We start from the raw sequence: 27,847 nt of genomic DNA, 5'->3' as shown, positions 1-27,847 counted from the left end.
CAGCGGCGTGGTTTGGCACGTTGGTAATTTCCGTTTGCTGAGTCGTCATCAATATGACTGCGGCTTGAAACGTGTAGCAATAATAAAGGTTCTATCGTTCGTCTTATGCTTTTACTTTCGTTCAGTACCCACCGAATACATTACAAGAAACGATTTTTCATGTGTACTAATAGTAAGCCTAAGATAATTGGAATATTACATGCACCGCATAGTATTCCAATTATCCACTACCTTGATTACTGTGGAAATGTTCATAGGACACTAATCTGAGAAGTCTATAATTCAACGTAATGTCAAAACAGTAGAAGCTCTCCATAAATGGCATGGATTAGTTTTTATGTTTTGATTATCTGATCAACTCCCGATGATCGTTTAAAAACGTTTCCAGGTAAATTGGTGAGCTCGTTTCATATTATTTAACGCATTCTATTTAAATTGTAATAAATCGTGCTGTTCTCGACAGATTCGTTCCCTTTAAAGTTGATTTCTGAGACTTCTTCTTGCCGTAACGTCTCAACTGAGACAAAGCCTGTATCTCGACTTCTGTTCTATGAACACTTCGACAGTTATCAACTGAGAGCTTCTTCTGCCAATGACCGTTTTGCATGTTTGTATCGTATGGTAGGCACGAAGATATGCCTCTATGCCTACAAAAGTAAAGACAATTTCCTTTACAGAAAGTTCTTGGACCAACCGGGAATCGAACCCATTATCCTGAGTATTATCGTGCTGAACACCCATGCGCTTATTGTATCGACTATATTTTGAGACTTATGACCTAGAAAATGGCCGCCAAATTCTTAACAAAACATTTTTTTGTGACTAGGCTTTTAGATAAAATGATAATAAAAAAAGCACTTGCTTCGCTACTCAGACTATACAAAAACCATGCGATCGGATCTAAACAAATTCCGCACATTCGACATCGGTCCTCCATTCAGAAGAGCCATGTATAATTTTTCACTTACCATAATTTATCACCGAAAAACTGGTACTGGCACCAATTCCGCTGGACGCAGTGGAGCTGAGCGGGGATTGTACGACCAAGCCACGTTCGGACTCACGTTCCGATGTCGTCGAACTCGAAGACCCAGATGTGCGACTGGTGTCCTCGAATGACTGTGATGACTGATCGGTGCTACAATCATCCCGCGAGTTGCTATCCTCTATTTCAGTTGTGGGAGCCATTGGGACACTCTCTTGGGGATCTGTGGAAAAAGTGGGAATTGAAACCGTAAAGGTCAGTTTATTTATAGCATTCCAAATATACATAAACTTGCGAAACTTGTTTTTAAAAAGCTGGCAATATATCACAGAAAACGTATCTAAGACTAACGAAGGCTAAGCTTTTCGAAGTACTTAATCAAAAACCAACTTATATAAAAAAAATCCAAATCCCCAGTTTTGTTCGCTTAGGGAAATATATTCAAAAAGAGAAACTCTTCCGCAGGCACGTGATAACGAACTTCATGTCAGCCAAGATTTTGCCGCCAATCTTTGGTGAGTCCCTGTTTATTATTAATATAATCGTCACGTATCGTCACCGAACGAAACCGAATCCTCGACCAGAGAGGAAAGAATAGCAATCATCGATGCTTTCCTAAGAATCTTCCCGCCTGCCGCCCCAGTCACATGGTCACGTGTTCGGAACATAGGCAGTTTAACACAATGGCAAGTACTTATCCCAAATCATCGCGCTCGCTTCCTCGGAGCAAATCGGAATCAAATTATCAACGACGACGTTGTGCCAAGACTTTCACCAGAAATCGGATTTTGATTAGGTGCCATACATACATCAAAGCCGCCCCAACTTGATGGGATCCCCAATCATCTCTTTCTTGTCACCGTCAGCGAAATTGAACGACAAAAAATAAATAGGTATACCTAACGTTCGTCGGGAACAAACGCCAATTAAATGAAACCTGGTGGAGTGGTGCTGTCAAAACAACACAAGCACATTTGCGAACGGCTTTAGGATCCGATTTTGTTCAACAATGAATGGTGGCTCTAACATCGGATTCGTCGGAAACAAAAAGGGTGCCCGTATATTTGGTTGCTCGGTAATTTGGGCGACACGGGAGCTGAAAGGATATGTAACTCAATTTAGGAGTAACTGGGATGAAATACACCATGATCATAGTTCGGAAAAATCGGAGATTACCGTCTATTGTAAGACATAAAATATCTAGAAATTAAAATTCTTCACATTTTCTGAATTTTTGAAACAGCTGTAGAGAGGTCGTTCCAAATGCATAAGTAGTGCTTGCGGTGTATATTACCACAGACATCCCTAAGCAGGATGGTAAAAACGGCTGAAATGAAATCCCCGTGTTGTTGGAACACTAATCAAGTATGGATTCTAATACAATTTTAAAACGAGCCGGTGAAAAAGAAGCATTTTGAATGGAGGTTATAATTGGATTTGAAGTGTTTAAAGTGAAAGAAGGTGGGGGGTAGAGGATCATAACGTGTTCAAATAACACCATTAACAAATGACTTTTCAAGATGATTAGGAATCAACAGAATTCATAACATGATGAAGATTTCTGTGTGGTAGAATCATTGCATCCCTTATGGAACAATAAACTATTTCATACAGCAATTGAATTCTCTCTAATTGTGCATGTAAACAATAGACCTGAAGAATGTGTTTTTGAAGAAGTTCATGATTATCGTTCTGCAAATTATGATAATATACGACAACAAATTTCTCTGGTGAATTGGCAAAATGTGTTAAGAAATGAAGAAAATGTTGAAGATGCCGTTACAACATTTTACAGAATATTATACGATATAATTCACGACAATATACCTTTGAAGAAAAGAAGACGTCATCATACCTCAAGGTACCCCATTTGGTTCAATCGAGAAATTAAAAACCTGAAGAACAGAAAACAGAAAGCACATAAAGCATACAAAAAATACAGGAGTGATCAAAGCTTATCCAATTATTTAAATATTTGTGACCAATTAAATCATGCCATTAATATTGCATCCGAGGAGTATAACGAGAAAACTGAGCGGGAAATAAAATCATGCCCGAAGATTTTTTTCAATTACGTTAAAACTAAATTAAAATCTGACAATTTTCCACCTGAAATGCACCTTGACGAAAAAGTTGGAGTAGACTCTGAAGCAAATTGCAATCTTTTTGCAACATTCTTTGAAGAAGCCTACACCACACATTCGGAGGAAAATGGGGATCGTGAATATTTTTCATTTCTTCCTGAGCTATCTAAAGACATCAACGTTCATCAAATCAAAGTACATGACATTACGGACGCATTAAAAAGTCTAGATTCCTCCAAAGGTGCTGGTCCGGATGGGATTCCACCAGTATTCTTGAAAAATGTATCAGTAGAACTTACATCCCCGTTATACTGGCTTTATAACATGTCACTGGAATCAGGTAGTTTCCCTGAAACGTGGAAAAGCTCTTTTTAGTGCCAATTTTCAAAAGTGGCAAAAAATCCGACGTACGTAATTACCGTGGAATAGCTATAATCTCTTGCATTCCGAAGATCTTTGAGGCAATAATCAATAAAACTTTATTCGACATGGTCAAAAACAGAATAACTCACACGCAACACGGGTTTTTCAAAGGACGTTCAACATGTACAAACTTGCTCGAATTCATACATTATTCGTTGACGGCCATGGACAATGACAATCATGTGGAAGTTCTCTATACAGACTTCAGTAAAGCTTTTGATCGAATTGACGTATCAATGTTGCTTTTGAAACTAGAAAAAATAGGATTTGGTCCAGGTCTTCTTAAATGGGTCGGGTCATACCTTTCCAATCGTCAACAAATAGTTAGATACAAGGGAGTAAAATCTAAACCTATTCAAGTTACATCTGGAGTTCCTCAAGTCTCATTTGGGCCCATTATTATTTATTCTGTACGTCAACGACATTTCCTTCATTCTTAAAAAAGTTAAAGCTCTCATATATGCCGATGACATGAAACTCTTCCTAAAAATAGTAAACGATGAAGACTTGCACACTTTTCAACAGGAAATCGATATGTTTTATGTGTGGTGTAAAAAAAGCCATTTACAACTGAATGTGAAAAAATGTAATTCCATAGCCATAAGTAGGAAACGTAGTACACCAGATGTAACAATATTATTAGGTGATCAACAGGTAGAAAAATGCGTCAGAATCAGGGATTTGGGAGTGATTTTAGACTCCAAACTAACTTTTACTGATCATTATAATACAGTTATCAACAAAGCAAATAATATGTTAGGCTTCATAAAACGATTTAGTTATCATTTTCACGATCCATATACAGTAAAAACATTATATGTAGCTTATGTACGTTCAATTTTAGAATACTGTAGCATAGTTTGGTCACCATTTTCGGTTAAACATGAAACTCGTATAGAATCAATTCAGAAACAATTTCTACTATTTGCGCTTCATAAACTAGGTTGGACAAGGTTACCTCTTCCGTCTTATGAAGCACGATGTATGCTCATTAACATTCAAACACTAAAAGAACGACGCGAATTTGCAATGTTATCATTTGTAAACGATATCGTTTCGCAGCGTATTGATTCGATAGAGCTTCTTTCAAAATCAAACTTTTATGCTCCCTCTCGACAACTACGAAATCGTAGTATGTTTTATACAAAACATCACCGGACTAATTACGCTAAATTTGGTCCCATCAACCAAATAATGACAACTTACAATAAATTTTGCGAAACTATAGATTTTACTATGACAAAATCACAACTAAAAAAAATATTTACATCAAATCGTAATTAGAAATAAAATAAGCAAACAGTTCTAGTTTTAAGTTCAGATTGTATTGAAACGGTCTACTTATGATTGACTACATGAAATAAATAAATAAATAATACTATATACATACATTCAATACTTGAATACTTAAAAAGAAAGGAGATTCAATTATCAGATAAATAAGCAATGTAGGCAGATACAAGATTTTAGAACAGTATTTTACATGAACGAGAAAAAATGCTTACAGGACCGGATTTATAAATGTGGGAGCTTGGGCCCACAGTGTTGTGGGGTCCTTCCTTCCAGAGGATACACCCAAACTTCCATTTAGGAAATGAGTCGGGGCTGTCTACACCCTAAACGTTCTTGACAGCTAACCAACAAATTTTGCTGGTTTTTGCCATACTGAATGCGTTCAGCAATATAAATTGCTGAATTTCAGCAAAATTTTCTGCAACATCCAGCTCTTTGTGCTGATAGGACACAAAGTTGGGCTGGATAATGCTGATAGTGGTGACCGACCGTGCAACTGTCGGAAGGTTAGTTTTTTTTCATATTTTTAGATCTTAACTTCTTCCGGTATTTGTTCCGGTTTCCTGCTGGAATAGCAATTGGCATTTCACTCGGATTTATTTGGAAATTTCCCGGGTATATTGCCATGAAATTCCAGTAGCAATTATGGAAGAAAGCCTTTCATTTTCCCCAAAGAATTCCGTAGATAATCTCAAGCGAAACTGCTATAGAAAAATCCTGGAAAGAACGCCGGCAAAAATGACAAAAGGAAATCCTGGTTGAATCCCGCAAAGAAGCATGAGAGAAATTAATGGAATAATTCTGGAAAGAACTCTGGTAGAAAATTCCGGGTGAAAAACCTTTGAAACCCGGGACAAACTTTTGAAGCAATCCCTGGGCCTGTCTTGGGTGAAACAGGTATAAATTCCGGGAGAATTTTTTGAAAATTTTCTAGGTGGCACTCCCGGAGTGATCCCACGAAGAACTTCTAAAAAATTTCAAGAATCTCAAGAAGAAAATCCGAGAAGAACTTCTGGAGAAATCCCGTGAGAAACTATAAGAGAAATGCTAGGAGGGAATCCTGGGGAATTCTAAAACAAGGAACTCTGGGAGAAATTCCCCGAGTAATTCTTGGAGTATTTCTGTCAAAACTTTTGGAAAGTGCCGGGCCGTGGCGCACACGTTTGCTTCATAAACAGATGGTCATAGGTTTCATCCCAGCCCCGGCACTTTCGTCAGTCGCTCTTTCTCCTGAGAACAGCTGACACCAGTGCTGCAATTTTTCGACAGGCCTTTATGATATCGAGATTTGTTTTTTTTTTCTTTTTCTCCGTTTTGGTTTGCCTGTCATTGTTGTTTTCCAATCAACAACACGGGAACGAAATCAAAAGGGTAGGTACTCACATTCGCACGCAGCGTGCTGAAAGCGAGAGCTGAAAGGACTAAATTTCCATTCAATTTTCTGTAGTTGAGTGTTTTCACCCGTAGTAAAGTATAGCACGGTGCTCCATTTACCGTTATTATAAAATAAAATATACCATCAAAACCTGAAACGCCATTCTCTTTATTTATCTATCCTACACCTCTGGGCAAATTTTTAAAATCATCGTTGGGCGAAATTTTGAGTTACGCCCTTTTAAAGGGCCTAACCTCTGAAAAATCTTGTTTTCTATAGAATAACACCACATTTCATAACAGAATCATGAATTAAAGGCATCAATAATAAAAATTATCATGAATAATATTGAAATTTGATAGTATGCATCCATATAAATATTAGTGGAGTGCATTTTCTATCAAAATTGGTCATTACGTCAATTTACGGTAGGTTTTCTTAGGGCCTATAGAAAACAAACATTTCATCGGTGTAACAATTCAATTAAAAGTATATTGTATTGTGATTCCATATGTCTATAGATGTTCATATTACTCTCAGTCAAGGCGATAGTATTCACATGCATCTAGCTCCAACATTTCAAAAGGACGTAACCGATCTTCAACACAATATCTTCTCCCATAGCTTTAGATCATATCTCATCTTTCCCAGCACACCAACAACCACTATCGGAAAGATTTGCATTTGCAAATTCAATCGATTTTTATCACACTTAGATGCTAGATTGCATCGGAATCTAGCGATTTATGACCAAAAAGTGCAACCATACTTGCATCTTGTGACTTTAATTTTAAGAATAGAGAGTAGATGAAGAGAAATCACTCATGTCACATTGGCCCTTATTTAACCCGGGAGCGGTTGCGTCGTGTACTGAGTACACGCACCATGAAAAATGCACGCTTGTGATACACTGTGTGAACGTAGTGCCGTTGTGGGTAGTCGAAGACGCGACTGCTCGAGGATTAAACTCAATCTAGATTATACTAACATTTGAAAGTGCGTAACAACCATTGCAAATTTCTGTTTCTTTAGATCCTCCTGTGCGTATTTCACATTATTCACGTAAACTCTAACCAGTAACAGGAAGACCAGTCACCCCTCTATCTGATAACAGGATAAATTTGCATGAATGAATTGAAACACGCCTAGGAGAGACGGAAGAAGTCGAGGCGTTAAACGGTTGATCCGTCCTTTTCACATGTTGGTCTAGAGAGCGTACACTCTCTATACAGCAAATCTGCTTTAAAAACAATAGTCAAATATGGGCAACCATAAATAAAAGAAAAGGAAATATGTCTATGTGCCAAATTAAAAGCATTACAAGACTAAAAGACAAAAAGTCGAAACAGGCTTCAAATAATCAAACATAATATGCTGCATGAAAATTCTCTCTTTTTTAATATGTAGGTAAGACCTTTTGTTCCTACTAATTTTACTTTTATCGACCTATTATACATTGCAAGAAAAAATATCGGACAAAGTTTTGCAAAAATGTAAGTAGATATGCGCGGTTGCATTTAACTGTATCGGTATCTTCTGCGTGGTCAATCCTTAGCTATTTTCCGCACTTATCGTAGAAGACACGAACACGATATGATGTACTGGCGACGATCTATTAGCGATTTTGAACATTTTTGCGCGATAATCTACGGTTAAACGCGCAATATTGTCTATCGATATTTTTTTTTCCATTTCTACGTTTTGTCTTCTCAGCCTCAGTACTTCAAAAGGGCGTAACAACTTTCCAAAACAATATCTTTTTTTAAAGATGTGGCATGGCACTTCTAAACGAAAAGAATGCTCTTCTTTTGATGGCCTCATTAGAGGGATGACATGCAATCTACATCCATATAAGAAAGTGCCGTATCAAAAAGCAGTTACGCCCTTCTGAAATGCTGAAGCTGATGAAGACAAAACGTACAAATGAAAAAAATTGAAAAGCAAAAGTCAAGTAAAAGTAAAATTAGTAGGGACAAAAGGTCTTCTCTACATATTTTGAAAGAAGAAAAAAATTTCAGCCTGCAAATTATGCTTGATTATTCGTTGCCTGTTCCGACTTGTCTTTTGGCCTTTCCATGTTTTGGTTTTCTATTTTTATAACTTAAGATATTTGGCACACATACATATTTCTTTTGGTTTAATTTAGGGTTGCCCATATATTTGACTATTATTTTTAAAGCAAATTTGCTGTATAGAGAGTGTACGCTCTTATCGGTGCTAACATTTCAAAAAGGCGAAGCTTCTTGCAGAAACCAAACCTTTATTGAAATGTTGGTGCTGCATGCATGTGAATACTATCGCCTTGACTGAGAGTAATATGAACATCTATTGACATTACAATATACCTACTTTTTATTGAATTGTTACACCGATGAAATGTTTGTTTTCTATAGGCCCTAAGAACACCTACCGTATGTTGGCGTAATGACTAATTTTGATAGAAAATGCACTCCACCGATATTTATATGGATGCATACTACCAAATTTCAATATTATTCATGATAATTTATGTTATTGATGCCTTTAATTCATGATTCTGTTATGAAATGTGGTGGTATTCTATAGAAAACACGATTTTTTAGAGGTTAGGCCCTTTAAAAGGGCGTAACTCAAAATTTCGCCCAACGATGATTTTAAAAATTTGCCCAGAGGTGTGGGATAGATAAATAAAGAGAATGGCGTTTCAGGTTTTGATGGTATATTTTATTTTATAATAACGGTAAATGGAGCACCGTGTATAGGGTACTCACTCTCACAAGCCACCTCTTGAGACGAATGGCCTGTCAGCATGAGCAGTGTGTGGATGATTTGGAATTGAACTCGGTTGGTCGCTCACGAATGGAGCTCTCGGGCTCTGTCAGTTCTCACATCGAGGAACTGAAAACGATCGCCGCAGACATTCATTTTCAACTGAAAAACAAGCACTGAGACTGAACAGGCCTGGCTGACACTGACCATCTTCTGATCTCATGGCCCAGCCAACCACATATCGTAAATCATTGTGTGGAAAAAATCGTATATTTTCATATATTGAATCAAAATTGTATAATAATATGTATATTTGTTGACAATGATTGCGTAAGATCGCATTTCATGCCAAATTAAATTTCAATTGCGATTTTGTTTCATATAGTCGTCTCCGATCATAAAAGGTGCGAGATACTATCGGTAGGATCGCACAAAATCGGATAGAATCGTGAAAAAATAAACATTCTTAGTGTCAAGCTGCAAGTTCGCTAGCATCGTATATATGATTTCATTGAATCGTGGAAATCGTCGCTTCACATCGTATATGAATCTGCTAAATCGAGCTTGCTACCTAAAGGTATGATAAAAATCGGTGAAGTCGTATACAACTATAACAATGTTGTATATTGATCGTTTGCGTCACACTTGCATCGTATACGAAGTGAATGAAATCGTAGAAATCGTATATTCATTTTTATAGTCGCATATGATTGTTACTGCACTTTTGATAGTCGAATCTCAATCTCGAAAATCGTAAATGTTTTTGTTTACATATTTGTATGATGTAGAAAAAGAAAAATAAGGTATTTATCGCAAATTTGTATTTTTGTTGTTGTTGACACATTCCAACCATGGTAGCAATAATTTCAACCAAATATATAGGTTTTCATACTAGCAGATGACTTCGAATAAGTGATGTATAGATTCCAACAACGATGTGAATTCGGGGCCGCTTGCACGGCACCAATTTGGTGCCACTCAATGCACAACTACAACGCTCCCACCACAAGTCTCGCACTGTATCATGCTAATTTTTATTCGTTTCATGCCATTCACTTTGAACTCTCTATTTTCAACTTGGCAATATAGCCAATAGAGATGACGCGCAGTTCTCAATCAAAGAACCTAAGCTCGATTCCCATTGAACACCAATTGTTTTTTTTATTTGAAAATCTTGAGTCGTATATTGGTACTCTCAATCGTAATAAGATCATGCATAATCGTATATTTAGACGTATAAAATCGGCGAAATCGTAGAAATTTTTCGAGAAATCGTAAATTAAGTTGGATGGAATCGCAGTAATCGTATATATGTTTCGATATGGCCTCCACTTTAGTATGTATATGCCTGTTTCGTGCATTGAATACGATTTCTTTGGTGCTATATATGTGTGACTATTTCATGTGCAATTTCGATATAGCAACCAAATTGCTGGCTGGGGGCTCAAATGGACCCGGATACATGGACATCGGCGAATGGCAACTCATAATGCACCCCCAATCGGACTGGAAAAAGGAACAACCAGCAGCCACACATCAACATTCTCGTACTCATTGTTCTACCATGATAGGGTAGAAAGTGAAGGCAGAGCAACGGTAACCAGTTCGATATACATAGTAGAATTAGAATAGAATACATTTATGCACTGTAAGTGTAAGTACAGCTTCCAATTGAAATCGCTCACTCAATGCCCTAGTAGACAAAAGAGCTGTAAAAAACTATCAAAACTATCAAATCTAACTATACATGTCAATGGTTAGTCCTCCGTAATTGATCTGGGCTGGTACCAATTGCACTGAGATCCAAATGAATAAGGGCTGGGACACTCCACTTATTCTCAAAATGCAATTTAAGCAGCTCATACATTTTTGATCAATAACGGCGCCGGCCACGTCCTTATAGTCAGTTGGGAGGGGAAAGGAATGTTAGAGTGTGCTTGTTGTTGCTACTAAAGACCGAGATCACCTCTGCATCCCCACAACCAGCACGGACTGGGGTATTTGTTAGACGGAAGGGAGTCACCGTTGGGCCGGTGATGCGATCCATGGATAGGAGATTTTTTTAGTGTTCTTAAGGTGATAGATTGTGTGGTGATTACTATGAAGGACAAGCGGCACAGTTCGCTTTGGTTGCATACCCAGCTATCACGAAATCGCTAAAATGGAGGCCATATGCGTACCTGCTTCCATTTATCCGCGGGCAAAGTGTACGAATATCGCCTCCACTTTAGCATCCTATTCATCATCCTATGCGATCGTGTGTTGAGTGGGTAACTTGTAGGCGTTATATACACTGTGCTGTGGAAGTTGTAAGGGAAACGAATTTTTGCAATTCGTTTCTGGTTCTAGCGATGGTTATGAACATATGAATATACAAGAGTTGTATATGTAGAGAAGAGAAAGAGAAAGTTGATAAAAAGATACAAAGTAGGATGAAAGGGACGGGCCAGGGATTGAATCCACCCAACAAACAATTTTGCTGTACGAGAGTGGAACAAACCACTCTAAAGCTAACTTTAGCTTAAGAAACTGTTATACAGCCAGTTCTGTTTCTTGGGCATGACCTTCTGCTTACGAATCAGAAGCGGTAGCCACTAGACCACCAAGCCCGCCCCTAGTGGACAAAAGAGCTGTAAATTAGGTTAAGTGATTGAAGAATAAAAAAAAACTTTTGGAAAAAAAGTCCCAGGAAGAACTCCAGAAGAAATCTCGGAAGAAAATCCAAGTGGAACATCCAGAAGGCTTCCGAAAGAAGTCCTGTAATGAACCTCATGAAGATTTTTCAATACCTAAATTTTGTATTTTATAATGACGACATTTAAATTAATGTATTAAACCACACAGTGCACACGACTCAATTTAATTCAAATAGTTTAAAATTTTGGGGGCCGAAAATCTTTGACAGAAAATTCCAGAATATTGACTTTCTTAAGTGATGTTTTAAACCAAAACGAATCTGTAATCTAGAAGTCTTCTGTATTCAATCAAGTCAACGTACGTTTTGAGGAGTGAATTGAAATCTGAAAGTAATCTAAAAACAACTGTTTTATAGGTGCGGATTCGGTGGCCTCGGTTAAATGGTTTGGCTCGGATTTTGCTGTTTTCAAATCAGCACTTCTGTACCAGCTCTGCCACTCAATCGGCCCGTTAAAATGTTATTAAGGTATTCGCGATTTTTGAATTTATTTTTTATTTTTTTTCGAGAACTTTGAAAGTTGGTTAACCCTCGAGCAGTCGTGTCTTCAGCCACCCTCAGTGACACCACGCTCACGCTGTGTACCACAAACGTGAATTTTTCATGGTACGTGTACTCAGTACACGATGCGACCGCGCTCCCGGGTTAAGGACAGAAACTTCTTGGTATCCCAGTTCAACTTTGCTCCAGATAGTCGAAAGCACACATCTCAAGAAGTAAACTGCCAATACTTGTAGAGGTTCGACTGGAAAGTTGACTTATTTCTCGTGGGATTTCGACTTTCAGTCAAAGAAAAGCGGTGATTTTCTAATCTCATCGCCAACGTTTCGATCCAGATGTTGGGATCTTCTTCAGGGCTGCCAATGATAGTTTAACACTTGCGATAAGCTCAAAATAAGAATGGCCGATGCGTGGATCCAGTTTTTATGGAATTTGTGCGCTTAAAACCACGAGTAGGTGCAAAAGTCGGCCATTATGCTAGCCCTATTGGAATTTTAATGAGCTTATCCTTAAGATACCCCTCTGAACTATTTATAGTAAAGTATAGTTATAGTAAAAGTCTTTCAGCTTCTTGAGCAGCCATAAAGTTCCAATCAAAGCTTTATCCGAGCTTTGTGCAATTTGAAAGTGAATTTTGTCATGGGAAGCGGAACTATTAGTTACTGAAGAATGGATTTACGTGTGCTAGGTATGTGTCAGTGTTTACGGAGAAGAACCCAAGCAGAGTCTAACAACAAAATGATAGAAAATAGAAAACTCAATGTGTATTCAGCAGCAAATCACATTTTGATATTAGTTAGTCTTGACTAGTTTTAGTTTCGCTGACACTTCAAACTATTATAAAAATAAGTTTTAAAGTTATTTCAAAACTTCTAGGCTACTTTGTATAATAGCTCTAAGAATATACCATTAGAGTAATTATCCTATGGTATTTAGGATTTCATATCAATCGAAAAAATCCTATATTTAACGATTTTTCCATTTTTTCTTACTGATTGAAAAAAAAGTTATCAATTTGCTATCACTGATAGCAGGAATTGTTTTCAACTAGCTGTTACGGGAGCATTTTTCTGCCTCATTTTTGATGTTTTAACCGTTAAAACGTTCTCATAATTTGCAATATCGCAACATCAAAATTTGTTTTCAATTTGCTGTCAAACTTTGCTCGAGAAACGTGTCATGGCTCGGAGCTCTTAATCACCTCACACTAGCGAAAGAAAAAATGTGAATTTACAGAATAATTGTTTGAAAATTGGTCACTCTCGAGTCAGCTTCTACAAATTCACTAATTTAATTCATCACTGATAAATGTGCCTGAAAAAAAATTATTGACTAACTAGTTTGTGCGTTTTTGATGACTATTTTTCAACTACTGTTGAAAAACTTGGCTGTTTTTGAGTTGTGCATTTATTGCAACAATTGATGAAAATGTCCATGTTTCGAGTTTCTCAACGAATGTTGGCATGAATCTTTGTGAGATGTAAGTTTACATAGTTTTCCCATTATTTGCTTTCAAACGCTCATAAACGACGAATTTTGAGTTGTGCTCCTATTTCACAAAAGCGACGATATCTCAATCATGGTATGTATTGGCATTTTCAGACATGTTGTAGACATGCGCTATTGAAATGCTTAGTCGAAGGCAATATTCCAAGTAGGGTGTTTTAGGTATTTTTGAAAGATATTTTCACGTATATATTTTGGATACTTTCATTTGATTTTGCATGAATGTTTATATATTTTGCACGCATGTTGGTGTGTCCAAAGCACCTGAAACTCCCTACTTATGAATTTATATTGTATGTGAAAGATCCAAACACTGGTATCGTTGAGAAAACCCGAAGTACAGCATCAAAATAGGATATGGAATAGGGGATTAACTCCTGGAAGGGATTTCCCTCAACAAGCTGCTAAACTTCAAGGAAAGCGGCAATGGATTGTCGAATAAGCTGCATCCTCCCCTAGATCGTAACGTAACTTGTGGACAGCGGCATAGGGACCTCAGATTCCACAAAGAGACTTCAACGATTGACTCAATCCGCAAACAATAATCGGCTTCACGGACGTCGTAGTATGTACCTACTTAAGATTGATGGTGGAAATCATGGACAACATCGAGACGTAGACAGCTGAAGTCAAGACTGCAGAAAATTACAAGATAAAAGTTGAATGGTAGCGATTGCAAAGCTATTTTAAATCATTCTTAAATAGCTATAAGATCTTTAAGCATAATTATGACATGATAATGCTCTACAACAGGATTTTTATATTACATGTGCTTGGCAAATGGAATCCTATCACTGGGTCCTTTCAATAATATGTACTTCTGAAATCCAAACATGATTATTTTGAGGTATATACAGGGGATGGCCAAAATGTTTGGTATAGGCAACTTTTTTTTCCCTCACAAAAAAGTTCAACATGCTAAAACTTTTCATAAAGTGCATCAAAAAATCTCAAATTTTGACTGTTTATCAACCTGTTATATGTGCATCATTGGTACAAATTTGGGCTCAATTGAATAGTTTTTCGCGATGTTAGAACCGTTCCGGTAAAACATTATTTTTTAGACAACTCATTTTTGAGCTGTCATATCTCGGAAACCAGTGAACCGAATTGAATGAAATTTTGAACGTACACTAACAATATACAAATGCTTCACAAACTATTAAAACATAGATACTTTTTGAACGTTGAAAAAAGTTGTCATGGATTGACACTTTTTGGATTTTTCTCGAAAAAATGTAATTTTTTTACGTCAATGTCAATAAATTTTAGTGTTGATATCCAAAGATTTTCCACTTCTGTTCTCAAAATATCTCAAATCAGATATATTAGAGACTATTTAGATTGAAGGAAGAACACATTTAGTAATTTTTGTGTGGTATTGTAAATTTGACTTATATTCCTGTATATGGGTAAAAATTTCAACCCGATATAACTTAATTCGCCGTGAGAAAATATTACATTTCATAACGTTGTATTAAGTATCAATATATTGTTGATAAACGTTAAAAAATTCATTCAATTCGGTTCACTGGTTTCCGAGATATGACAGCTCAAAAATGAGTTGTCTAAAAATAGTGTTTTACCCGAACGATTCTAACTTTGCGAAAAACTATTCAATCGAGCCCAAATTTGTACCAATGATGCACATATAACAGGTTGATAAACAGTCAAAATTTGAGATTTTTTGATGCACTCTATGAAAAGTTACAGCATGTTGATTTTTTTTGTGGGAGAAAAAAAGTTGCCTATCCCAAACACTTTGGCCATCCCCTGTAGTTCGGCATATTAAAACATAACAGTTCTGAATGTACACTTCATTGTTAGTTGACATTTGATATGGTTTTCTTCATATAAAATTCGTTATGCTTTTCACATACAATTTATACGTTCCTACATATTCAAATTGCTAGCTTACATGCTGTTAGCATTGCAAACTAAACGCTGCTTGTCTATATACAAGACCAACTGATTATAACATAATGAAAAAAATGCCGGCAGCTGCTTCCTCTTTTCAAATTTTGCACTCTTGCAGGACACCCTGTGTTTGATGCAGTTTTTTGTCCTGCTACACGCCATTTGCTTTGCCGAAATTTCGCATCGAAAGGGAAAATATCACGTCTGGGTCTGGCCCTTCTGGAACGACATGGCACAGTATGAAAAAAAAAAAAACTTTTTTTGCTGAACCTTTTGCGTGCTTGTGAGGTTTATCACCCAAACGATTTCTGTCGGGAAACGGTGAAATCACACATTTTTTTTTTGTTTTTTTTTTTACATATACACGAGGATTCAATCGACCTTATTTTCTACAGTGTAAAAGCGCACTCACCCCAAACGTGACGACCACTCCAGACAGACGACGGCGACTACGCTGGAACCTAATAATCCAACAACGGAACCAATAAAAGGGGGAAACAGAGAAGCACACTAACTGCCGGCGTGGGCTCTTTGTCTGATTTATTCACTGACTCTTTTTTTTCTGGACTAAGCTTCTTCGCGGAACGTAAGCCGAGACTTGCACAATTCTTCAGAATTTGGACCAAACTTATTGGACCGCTTATTATTTGATTCTTCACTCTTCTTCGATCTTCGTACACCACCGCGCACTGGACAACACCGGTCGCTTCGTGCAACCAAATCGGCACCACAAACACTCTGCTCTGTACACCCAACGGGAAGTGTGCAGCTTGCGGTTTTTTGGGAGCCGCAATTATCCACCAGTACTGAGCCTGCTCGACACTCTACAATCCCATCTCCATACGGCGCGACGATGAAACACCCCAAACTCCGACTATCTACTTCACTACAATCTATTCAACCTGGATTCCTTCCCACACCACAACGTTCCAAATTGCACCCCAACCACCTAGCACTGAACACGGGGCATCAACGAATGGGTTGGCAGTGGACTATAACTCCTAGAGCTCTGGACTGGTACGCAACCGATCATATGCGCGGCTCAACGTCAACTAACTGCATGTACACAAAGAATCCCAAACGCGCGCGCCGCGACGCGGGACGGCTTTCCGTCTACTAGTGTAATGACAACGACGATGGGGGAAGAGGGTCGTCGGTTGCACGTTTGCCATACCCAACCCACCATCCCATCCCACAACCTGCACCCAATCTGCACAACCCACCCGGCTGCTTCGCGCGCGTGTTTACAGAGTGGTGCTATGCTCAGCAGCTCAGCAGTTGCCGGCTGATGGCAAATGAGTTGTGAGCGTTGTGAGCGAGCCGAGCATCAATCCAAGCACCTTGTTTCGCGGGAGGGAGCAAATAGGCAAATTCTCCGAAAAGAAGATCTCTCGGACGGCCAGTGCTGCCTGCTACTAACATTTTAAAGGATGATAGCTCAGGCTGATCGATGTTCGGTACTGTTCGAGCATTTAGAGCACGGGATTTGGTCTAAATTGAACACATTACCATGTATACAACACTACAGGAAGTTATTGAAAAATTGATCAAAGTATCTTACATATTTTTGTCGTTAAGTTGTGAAAACGTCAACATTTCACATGTGTATCTTCCATAAATTGCACGGATATGAGGAACATGTGATTTTAGGATCAGGCACCTCCAGTCCGGAACTACAGGGGATGGCCAAAATGTTTGGGATAGGCAACTTTTTTTTCTCTCACAAAAAGTTCAACATGCTATAACTTTTCATTGAGTGCATCAAAAAATCTCAAATTTTGACTGTTTGTCAACCTATTATATGTGCATCATTGGTACAAATTTGGGCTCAATTGATTAATCGTTCGCAAAGTTAGAACCGTTCGTGTAAAACACTATTTTTGAAACAACTTATTTTTGAGCTGTCATATCTCGGAAACCAGTGAACCGAATTGAATGAAATTTTGAACGTACACTAACAATATACAAGTGCTTCACAAACTATTAAAACATAGATACTTTTTGAACGTTGAAAAAAGTTATCAAGGATTGACACTTTTTGGATTTTTCTCGAAAAAATGTATTTTTTTACGTCAATGTAAATAAATTTTAGTGTTGATGTCCAAAGATTTTCCAGTTCTGTTCTCAAGTTATCTTTAATCAGATATATTGGAGCCTATTTAGATTAAAGGAAGAACACATTTAGTAATTTTTGTGTGGCATTGTAAATTTGACTTATTTTCCTCTATATGGCTAAAAATTTCAACCCAGTATAACTTAATTCGCCGTGAGAAAATATTACATTTTATAACGTTGTATTAAGTATCAATATATTGTTGATAAACGATAAAAAATTCATTCAATTCGGTTCATTGGTTTCCGAGATATGACAGCTCAAAAATGAGTTGTCTAAAAAATAGTGTTTTACACGAACGGTTCTAACTTTGCGAAAAATTATTCAATCGAGCCCAAATTTGTACCAATAATGCACATATAACAGGTTGACAAACAGTCAAAATTTGAGATTTTTTTATGCACTCTATAAAAAGTTATAGTATGCTGAATTTTTTTGTGGGAGAAAAAAAGTTGCCTATCCCAAACATTTTGGCCACCCCCTGTATCAGATGTTGTTCTTCAATTTCGAGGCTACAGCCAATCAGGCCTTATTTGTTGGGTCTACGATGTCAGAAACCATGTCGCAGCGCTACCATGGACTCTTCCCATTGCCTGATGATTGTCAAGCTACACCCAAAACTCTCCATCATCGATGTACGGTACCGGCGACAACAAGCTTAAGCGACCTAAGCAACCAGATGTCACTTATCATACGCGCAGAATCTAGACGTAGCATTGTCGGACGAGGGCGAGCTGGATATGACTACTCTAATGACTGCTATAGAATAGTAAAAGCAGCCATTAATGACGCAGCCGAGAGCCTTGTCGGGAACGTGGAAAGAAGTAGACGGAACAAATTGCTCTACTAGGAGTACCAATCGCTTTTGGAGGAGAAGAACGCAGCGCCTGCGCTAATGTTGAAACAAGGAACACGCTAGAACGTGGAACGATACGAACAGAAGCGGAATCCTCGAATCCACGGCCGCTTCCCACAGTTACAAGCTGGTCCTGTACCTGGTCCGCCCATCTTGCACGCTGCCCTCCAGGTCCTCTTTTACCATCTGGATCTCTTGTAACCACCAGTTTGCAGGAAAGATGGTCCTAAGCACCCGACGCTAGGGGCAGCAGGGACGAAAGTCCTGGGGCCTGACGCACCCCCCCGCTTGCGAGTCAGCCGCGTAGTCGCCGGCTAAGAATAGGACTACTAACCCCAATTCAAGGTGTCAAGCGACCCGTGCTGAGGAATGAGTGATCGAGGGGGTGAAAAAGATGCTCGATCTTTAACGGAGCCTGTGGGGTACCTGGGCACCCCCCACAGTAAGCTGTCCCTTACCGCGTTAATGCAGGGCTCTGGCGTGGTGGACATTCTTTCCCGTGCTACTCGTGGGATTTAATCATGAAGTCAAATAAAAATCAGAATCTAGGTGGAAATAGTGGTGGGATCAACCCCTTCGCAAGAAGCGGGTTGATGAGATCTCCGACAAGGAGAAGTGAGGAGATAGGCGCTGGGAGTTGCGTACGCAGCTCAAGCGTGGGTGCTCCAGTCCACTTCCCGGCAAGCCAGCCGGTGGAGGTTATGGACGGAGCGTGGTTGTTGAGGGCCGTCAACCGAGGATCCAAAGGACGGTCCGCAATAGAGGTGGCTGAGCAGCAGCTTGGCAAAATCATCGACTTTGCGTCCACTAAGTCGAACATAAGCAAGGACCTGAAAACGGCCTTGCTTCGACTTAGGGCGTCGATCGACGATGCCAAGCAGGAGCACGCGGCACTCGCGTTGCTGACTGCTACAGCAGCGGAGCCTGCAAATGAGAAAGTGCCGAAGTTTACCCAAACGGAGGCCTTCTCCTTCGCAGGAAGTCCGAATAAGGCGGAAGCGACTGCTCGCGACAAACGGGGCAAGCAATCGCAGAAGCGGGCGCGGCAACCGTCAGGCGAGGAGCTGTCTGGCAGTACCCGCAAGGCCAGGCGAATCATTACCCCGAAAGTCGGTAATAATGCCGGAAGGTCGGACCCCAGCCAGGGTTCCCGGAAAGCTGGGAAGGGTGGGCCTGAAAAGGCTAGCGCGTCCCGGAACGATGGGAACAAGGGGTTGCGACCGCTAGTGGGCCTTCAACAGCCACAGAGTAGGGCAATCCAAGGGGAGGACCCCCCTTGGACGAAGGTAGAACGGAAGAGGAAGAAGAAGGCGAATCCGCAGGTAGTTGCGCAGGACGCCAAGCCAAGGCGTAGGAGGGCAGGTGCCAAACGCGAGAAAGGCGACGCTATCGTCATCAAGACGGAACAGTCCAAGTACTCGGACGTCTTGAAGATGATGCGAAGCGACGCCAAGCTTGAGGGTCTTGGAACCGACGTACGCAGTATTAGACGTACTCGTACGGGCGAAATGATCCTGGAGCCGAAGCGCCAGAAGGAACACAAGGGCGCCGCCTATAAGAGGCTGGCAGAAGAGGTCCTTGGTGAGGGCTCTGACACATGAGGCGACTCTGAAGGTCAAGGACATCGATGAGATCACCGAAGTGGAAGAGCTCGTCACGGCACTGCGGCAACAGTGCGATGTGCAGGTGGCCGCCGCAGCCGTTAAGCTACGGAAAGGGCCAGCAGGGACACAGATAGCTTTGGTTCAGCTACCTGTGGCGGACGTCAAAAAGTCCGTTAAAGTAGGGAGTATAAAGGTGGGCTGGTGTGTATGTCACCTGACATTCCACGAGCCACCAGAGGTTTGCTTCAGGTGTCTGGAACCAGGACACAAGTCATGGGACTGTAAAGGCCCCGACAGGCGCAAACTGTGTAGGCGATGCGGCGCTGAAGGTCATAAGGCCCAAAGCTGCACGAGTCCGCCCATCTGCATGATCTGTACCGGGAAAACCTCGAAAAACAGACATCCGATGGGTAGTCCAGGGTGCCCGGCCTTTAAGAGAGCCGCAGTGAACAACAAATCACAGTGCAGGTAACGCAGCTGAACCTGAACCACTGTGATGCGGCTCAGCAACTGCTTTGTCAGGCAGTTTCTGAGTGGGAGACAGATATCGCCATCATATCGGACCCATACCGAGTATCCGCCGGCAACGGCAACTGGGTCGCGGATGGGACCAGAAAAATGGCGGCGATATGGACGACGGGTAAATACCCCGTTCAGGAGTTGGTGTCTACTACCTGAGGGCTTCGTGGTCGCCAAAGTAAACGGGGTCTTCTTCTGTAGCTGTTATGCGCCTCCGCGGTGGCCGATCGAGCAGTTCACGCAAATGCTGGACCGCTTAACGACCGTGCTAACAGGGCGAAGGCCGGTGGTAATAGCGGGCGACTTTAATGCCTGGGCCGTGGAATGGGGAAGCCGTTTCACGAACCAGCGGGGTCAGATCCTGCTAGAAACACTGGCCATCTTAGATGTCGACTTGGCTAATGTCGGTACCAAGAGTACCTTTAGTCGAAACGGAGCGGAGTCAATTATTGACGTGACCTTTTGTAGTCCTGGCCTAACAAGTAGTTCGAACTGGAGAGTAGATGATGGCTACACTCACAGCGACCACCTGGCGGTTCGCTACAGTATCAACTACAATAACAGCAGACAGCGGATAGAAGAAGAGGCGGCTAGGCCAAGGCCAAGCCCTCGTAGGTGGAAGACATCATACTTCGACGAAGAGGTATTTAGGGAAGCGCTCCGCCGAGAGCGAAACTTAATCGGATTAGACGGCGACGAGCTGGTAGCAGTGCTCTCACGTGCGTGTGATGCAACTATGCCTAGGCGAGTCCACCCTAGAAATGGGAGGCCACCGGCTTACTGGTGGACCTACGCGATTGCAGACCTGCGCCGCGCCTGCCTACGGGATAGGCGGCGGATGCAGCGAGCACGATCAGAGGAAGAGCGAAACGAACGGCGGGTGGTGTTCGCCGCTACAAAAGCCGCGCTTAAGACCGAGATAAGAGCAAGCAAAAAGGCCTGCTTTGAGGGTCTCTGTCAGAGTGCCTATGTGAACCCGTGGGGTGACGCCTACCAGATCGTTATGGCCAAGACGAGAGGTGTCATGGCTCCTACAGAGCAATCTCCAGAGATGATGGAGGGGATCATTGAGGGGCTTTTTCCGCGTCATGATCCTAGTCCTTGGCCTCATTCCGTAGGACAGCCGGGGACTGGGGCTGGCGATGAGGAGAGGGTCACCGATGTGGAACTTGCGGGGATAGCAAAGTCCCTTAGCGTAGGTAAGGCCCCAGGTCCGGACGGAGTTCCAAACCTGGCCTTAAAAGTAGCTATTGCAAAGGCTCCCGAGATGTTCAGGTCTGCTATGCAGAAATGCCTGGACGAGGGAGTTTTCCCAGAAGCTTGGAAGAGGCAGAGCCTGGTACTATTGCCAAAGGCGGGGAAACCACCCGGGGACCCGTCGGCATACGGCGGGGAAGTTGCTCGAAAAGATCATCCTCAATAGAATGTTGAGGTTTACCGAGGGCGAAAATGATCTTTCGAGTAACCAATACGACTTCCGGAAGGGGAGGTCCACCGTAGACGCTATCTTGTCGGTTACAAAAACCGCCGAGAAAGCACTCGAGCCTAAGAGGAGCGGAATTCGTTTCTGTGCGGTAGTGACTCTGGGTGTAAGGAATGCGTTCAATAGCTGGTCTGCTATTTCCGATGCGCTCTTGCGTCTGGGGATACCGGGGTACCTGTACAAGATTCTCGAAAGATACTTTCAGAATCGAGTACTAGTTTACGACACGGAGGTGGGTCGGAAGTGCTTTCACATAACCTCAGGAGTCCCGCAAGGTTCCATCCTGGGTCCGGTGTTATGGAATGTCATGTACGACGAGGTGTTGAGGTTAGACTACCCAGTGGGAGTGGAGATTGTCGGATTTGTCGACGACATTACGCTCGAAGTATACGGTGAAACGATCAAGGAGGTGAAGTTGACTACCGACCACTCAATCAAGGTTGTGGAGGCGTGGATACGGTCCAGGAAACTGGAGCTAGCTCACCACAAGACTGAGGTGACGGTTGTTAACAACCGGAAGTCGGAGCAGCAGGCGGAGATCAGTGTAGGTGAGTGCATTATCCTGTCAAAGCGCTCCGTCAAACATTCGGGCGTGATGATCGACGAAAAGCTTACCTTCGGTAGCCACGTCAACTATGCCTGTAAAAGAGCCTCTACAGCCATTGCGGCACTGTCCCGGATGATGTCCAATAGCTCTGCGGTGTACGCCAGTAAGCGCAAGCTTCTGGCTAGTGTTACTACGTCCATACTTAGGTATGGCAGCCCGGCATGGGGCATTGCGCTAAGTGCTAAATGCTACCGACGGAAGCTGGAAAGTACTTACAGGCTTATGTGCCTGAGGGTTGCGAGCGCGTGCCGTACCGTGTCACACGACGCTCTCTGTATCATTACTGGTATGGTGCCTATCGGCATCCTTATCAGTGAGGACATGGAGTGCTTCGAAATGCACGGCACAAGAGGCATACGCAGGACTGCCCGGATGGCCTCTATGGTCAAATGGCAGCGCACGTGGGACAGTTCCTCCAAAGGAAGGTGGACCCATAGGTTGATACCGAGGGTAGATAGTTGGATTAATAGGCGCCATGGGGAAGTTACATTCCACCTGACTCAGGTCCTTTCAGGTCATGGTTGCTTCCGACAGCATCTACACCGTTTCGGGCATTCGGATTCTTCCGAATGCCCAGTGTGCAATGGTTTAAAGGAAACGGCGGAACACGTTTTGTTCGTGTGCCCGCGTTATCGCACAATGCGTGACCGCATGCTTGCCACATGCGGGGAGAACACAACTCCGGACAATTTGGTCCAGAGGATGTGTAGGGATGAGTTTGGCTTGAACGCCGTTTCAACGGCTATCACCCATATCGTCTGGGAGCTACAGAGGAGGTGGCGCGTGGACTCGGAGAATGGCTAGTTCAGATGCAGTACAAGAGGTGGTCCAGGGTTTTCGGAGTCGTCTTCGTAGGTCATACCGGTGCCTGCGGTCGAGATCGATCCTTACAGCGATTAAGTGGCCGCGGAGAGGAAGTCCCGGTAGCGGTGCTGTCGTGGCGTCGGTCTACTGAATTGGATCCGAGCCCGTGGTTGGAAAGGGGGCCCCGGCAAGGGTCGGGGCAGGTGGAGACCCTGCTGTCAGCAACCTTCTGGTGCAGCTGATAGGGCCTGGAGGGTAGTGATACCCTTGCCTTCAGCAGGACAGTTGCACGTGGGCATCAGTTCTTGATGTCTGCCAAGCAGTTGGGCGCGGGCGGGGTTGACCCTGCTCGCCTTCCGAGGACAAAGGGAGTGGTGAGCACCACTCGGAAAACTGGCTAAGCGCCAGCATGCTACCGGGATGGACTCTCCAAAGCGAGTCATCGATGTTCGTTGCTGCAGGCTACGCAGCTAACCTTGAGGGTGCGATGTGCACTAGCCCCTCTCTGAAGCAATGCCTTCTTGGTGGTTCCGGAGAGACAAAGGGTTTGGCGACCATAGGAATGTGTTTTAGTGGGTCGAGGAGAGAGTAGTCCTGGCTTTTACTATTGTTGTAGAAGACGGCCTTAACATCACACTACCCTAACCTTCCTGTTAAGGTGTCTGTTGAGCAGATTTTCCCCCTATGGGTTAGAAAGAAAAAAAACAGAATCTGGACGCAGCATTGTCGGACGAGGGTAAGCTGGATATGACTACTCTATAGGACTGCAGTGGAGTAGTAAAAAAGCAGCCATTAATGACGCAGCCGAGAGCCTTGTCGGGAGCGTGGAAAGAAGTAGACGGAACAAATTTCTTTACGAAGAGTACCGATCGCTTTTGGAGGAGAAGAGCGCAGCGCGGGCGCTAATGTTGAAGCATGGAACCCGCTAAAACGTGGAACGATACAAACAGAAGCGGAATCCTCGAATCCTTTGCCGCTTCCCACAGTTACAAGATCGTCCTGTACCTAGTCCGCCCATCTTGCACGCTGCCCGCCAGGTCCTCTTTTACCATCTGGATCTCTTGCGAACACCAGTTTTGCAGGGTTGATTTCCGGCATTCTCACAACATGCCCATCATATCTTTCCAGCTCTTGCGACCTTCGGGATGCTAGATTCGCCGTAGAGTGCAGCGAGTTCGTGTTTCATTCTTCGCCACCACACACCGTTCTCCTGCACACCGTCAAAGATGATCATAAGCATCCGACGCTCGAACACTTCGAGTGCTTGCATGTCCTCTTTGAGCATAGTCCAGATATCGCACCCGTAGCGAACCATCGGCGTAGCGAACCATCGGCCCGTAGCGAACTTATCGGCGTCTTGGATAAATTACCATTCAGGCTACCCGGTATACCAGGAATTGGAGTGCAGCAGGACCCGATTTCGTGCACATTTTTTGGTATAAAAACTAACTAACGACGAGTCACGATCAGATGAAAGAAAGCTTCAACATGGTGTTAGAGGTCTTCATGCAGCTACCAGAAATGATTGTTAGGGGTATCGTCTATCGTGCATTTGGAATCTATACTGTACAAAGTGCTGCCATTGGTAATAGCGAGAAGGGACTAAGAACACTGTGATGCTAAAAACGACCGAGGAACAAAAAGAGTGTCCCACGCTATGTCCAAAGGGAAGTATTATGAAAATCGAATGTACCTCAAATATTATTCCATAGGATTGTAGGTTTGGGCCTCTAGTTTCAGAATCTGTGCGGTTTAAAATATTTCATCTTGGGTTTTTCGATTTTTTTCGATTTGTTTGATTTTTCTCCTATTTTCCCATACAAATGGCGAAATTAGCGGACTGTTCGGGCTCGTTTGGAAGTTGACCATCAATGTTAACTTCTTTTCCCGATCAGCCTAGATAGCTGTGTAGTGTCGGTAGCGGTTGTCTCAATTGGCTAAGAATAACACTACGGATCGCCTGATCCAGTGGTAAGAGTCCACTAAACAGGTGACCCCTAATTCATGGTGTTATGCGGCTTTATGCTTACCGTGCCAAAGAATGAATGGTTAGGGGGGTCTAATAAAAACCTAACTACAAACGGAGCCTGTGGAGTACTAGGGCGCCCTCCACAGTATTCTGCCCTTACTGCGCTAACCGGAGCAATGGTGCAGTTGACCTTGTGTTTTTCCGAGATAATCTGCTATCCTTCTTAAGCCTCAACTTCGAGGCTCAATAAGGGTGGGATTATTAGTATGTTGTTTATTAGTTTTAATTATAACCTACAGGGGATAGACAAAATGATCGGGACAGGCAAAATTTTCACTTTTCAAAAAATGTTCAATTAGCTGTAACTTTTCGAAAAGTGCATCAAATGTTTTCAAATTTTTACTGTAAGTTCCTCAACTAGTTGTGTATCAGTGAACAAAATTTGGAAAAGATCGGACAATTCTTCACGAAGTTATAAAGATTTTTGAAAAAGGTAAAATTATGCGATAGCCAACTTTGAGCTGTTATATCTCCGCATTCAATGAACCGAATGCAATGAAATTTTGTCCATTTATGACTTATATAATGAGCTATGAAAAACCATTGACTTAACTTAATATTCTTAATACGAAAGAAAGTTATAACGATTAGATTATTTTTCTAATAAAACACCAAATTATCCAAAACATCAACATCGTTTCAAAATTCAAGATGCAAATTATAGTTCATTTAGTTTCCCTCTAATTCACTAATATATAAATGCGTTTTGAAGGAAAGTAACAACATAGCCGCCAATAAATTGAAAAAGTAATGGGATGCATATAAAAAATAGATCAATTTACTAAAAAATCGTGAAAAAAATAAAAATGCTATAACTTTTTCGCTTGTTAAAAATATTAAGTTAAGTTAAATGTTTTCCAGAGTTCATCATATAAGTCATGAATGGTCAAAATTTCATTGCAATCGGTTCATTGAATCCGGAGATATAACAGCTCAAAGTTGGCTATCGGATAATTTTATCTTTTTCAAAAAAAATTATAACTTCGTGAAGAATTGTCCGATCTTTTCCAAATTTTGTCCACTGATACACAACTAGTTGAAGAACTTACAGTAAAAATTTGAGAATATTTGATGCACTTTTCGAAAAGTTACAGCTAGTTGAACATTTTTTGGAAAGTGAAAATTTTGCCTGTCCCGATCATTTTGTCTATCCCCTGTATATGGCTCTTCGCATTATGCGTTCTTCACTGTGTCCTCTGTGTATGTTCGTCTCTGGCGCTCTTCAATCGATACCGAATTGGTTTTTATCGCTGCTCTTTTTTCTTGTGTTGTGATTGTAAGAGTTTGATCGTGCCTAGTTTGGGTAGTGGCTATGGTTATGACAGCTCAGATCAATCTTCAGCATAAAAGAACAGCTTTGGTCCAAGAACCTTACTTTCGTAGGGAGGATTTCTATGTAGATTTAATGTTTTAATTAACACCAATATGGTTTCGCATTTTGCGTTTGACCCGATGTTTGCTACTTTCAGTAAAATTGAAATGACAGTCTTGCGTGTCATGTCTCGAGCCCCAAAATGTTTTGATAAAACTACTTGTTTGCAGCCTTGCCATTCCCAAATCTTGGTGGGATTATACTGCCAAGTTTATTCCGTAAGTGGATAATGTATTCGTATGAAGATCAAATCTATCAATTTGACCTCTTTCTTTGCACGCTTTGTCGCGCATCACACCCGTGATGTTTTTCTAACAAACATGCCTCTCCATGGGAACCAACATGCTTACCAAAATGGAAAGTCCACTGTGATTTGTTTACACAATGTTGTTTACGATATCGGAAACGCATTCATTCAAAAATAATTTTGTTTGGGTGTTTTCTCGGATTTCCAGGATACTTTTGAACACGAACCTTTCGATTCCATATTGGAAGCCGCATGGATTGTCCTATTTATCTTTCAGTGATTTCCAATTGGATTTACCAAATGCTCAAAAACCAACATCTCTTCTCGGCATTACGTCAAGCAGCGATTAGGAAATTGAGTGTTTGTGGATGCCTCCATGCGGGAGTCTTGCCATGACTTTTGAGGAATCTCGTAGCAGAAACGCAATTGAGATAACTCAATGTGGTTTTCCTACTTATGATTTTGTCCATCACAAGCCTCAACAGGCTGCTTCATTTGTATATCTTAGCTGAGAATCCGACTGTGGAACTTTGAATCATTTGTTATGTAACTACCCAGTTTTTACGCAACTGCGTTTTCGAGTACTCGGTAAACACTTGATTAAGTGAAACTGACCTAAGAAGCCTGAATCTTCAGGATGTTCTGTTGTTCTGAACCCGTTGTGGCAAATAGCTATAGGCTTACTT

General features: G+C 41.6%; 1 protein-coding gene across 4 annotated transcripts in view; it reads right to left on the bottom strand.

Annotated features, from left to right (window-relative positions):
* The window catches only part of LOC109433369 (uncharacterized), a 159,394-nt gene that overhangs the window by 28,368 nt on the left and 103,179 nt on the right, over window positions 1–27,847 (bottom strand). For 3 of the 4 annotated variants that reach the window (XM_062859420.1, XM_029877122.2, XM_062859421.1), the window contains one exon: window positions 969–1,208. In XM_062859420.1, coding sequence (XP_062715404.1) covers window positions 969–1,188 — 220 coding nt within the window. In that variant the 5' untranslated portion in view covers window positions 1,189–1,208. Of the gene's footprint in view, window positions 1–968; window positions 1,209–15,939; window positions 16,754–27,847 lie in introns of those variants that run through there. The other variant, XM_029877118.2, reaches the window with a different exon arrangement.

This window comes from Aedes albopictus, chromosome 3 (genome assembly GCF_035046485.1).
Source record: "Aedes albopictus strain Foshan chromosome 3, AalbF5, whole genome shotgun sequence".
Lineage (NCBI taxonomy): Eukaryota > Metazoa > Arthropoda > Insecta > Diptera > Culicidae > Aedes > Aedes albopictus.
Note: the sequence above shows the minus strand (reverse complement) of the source record. Positions and strands in the feature narration are given on the sequence as shown.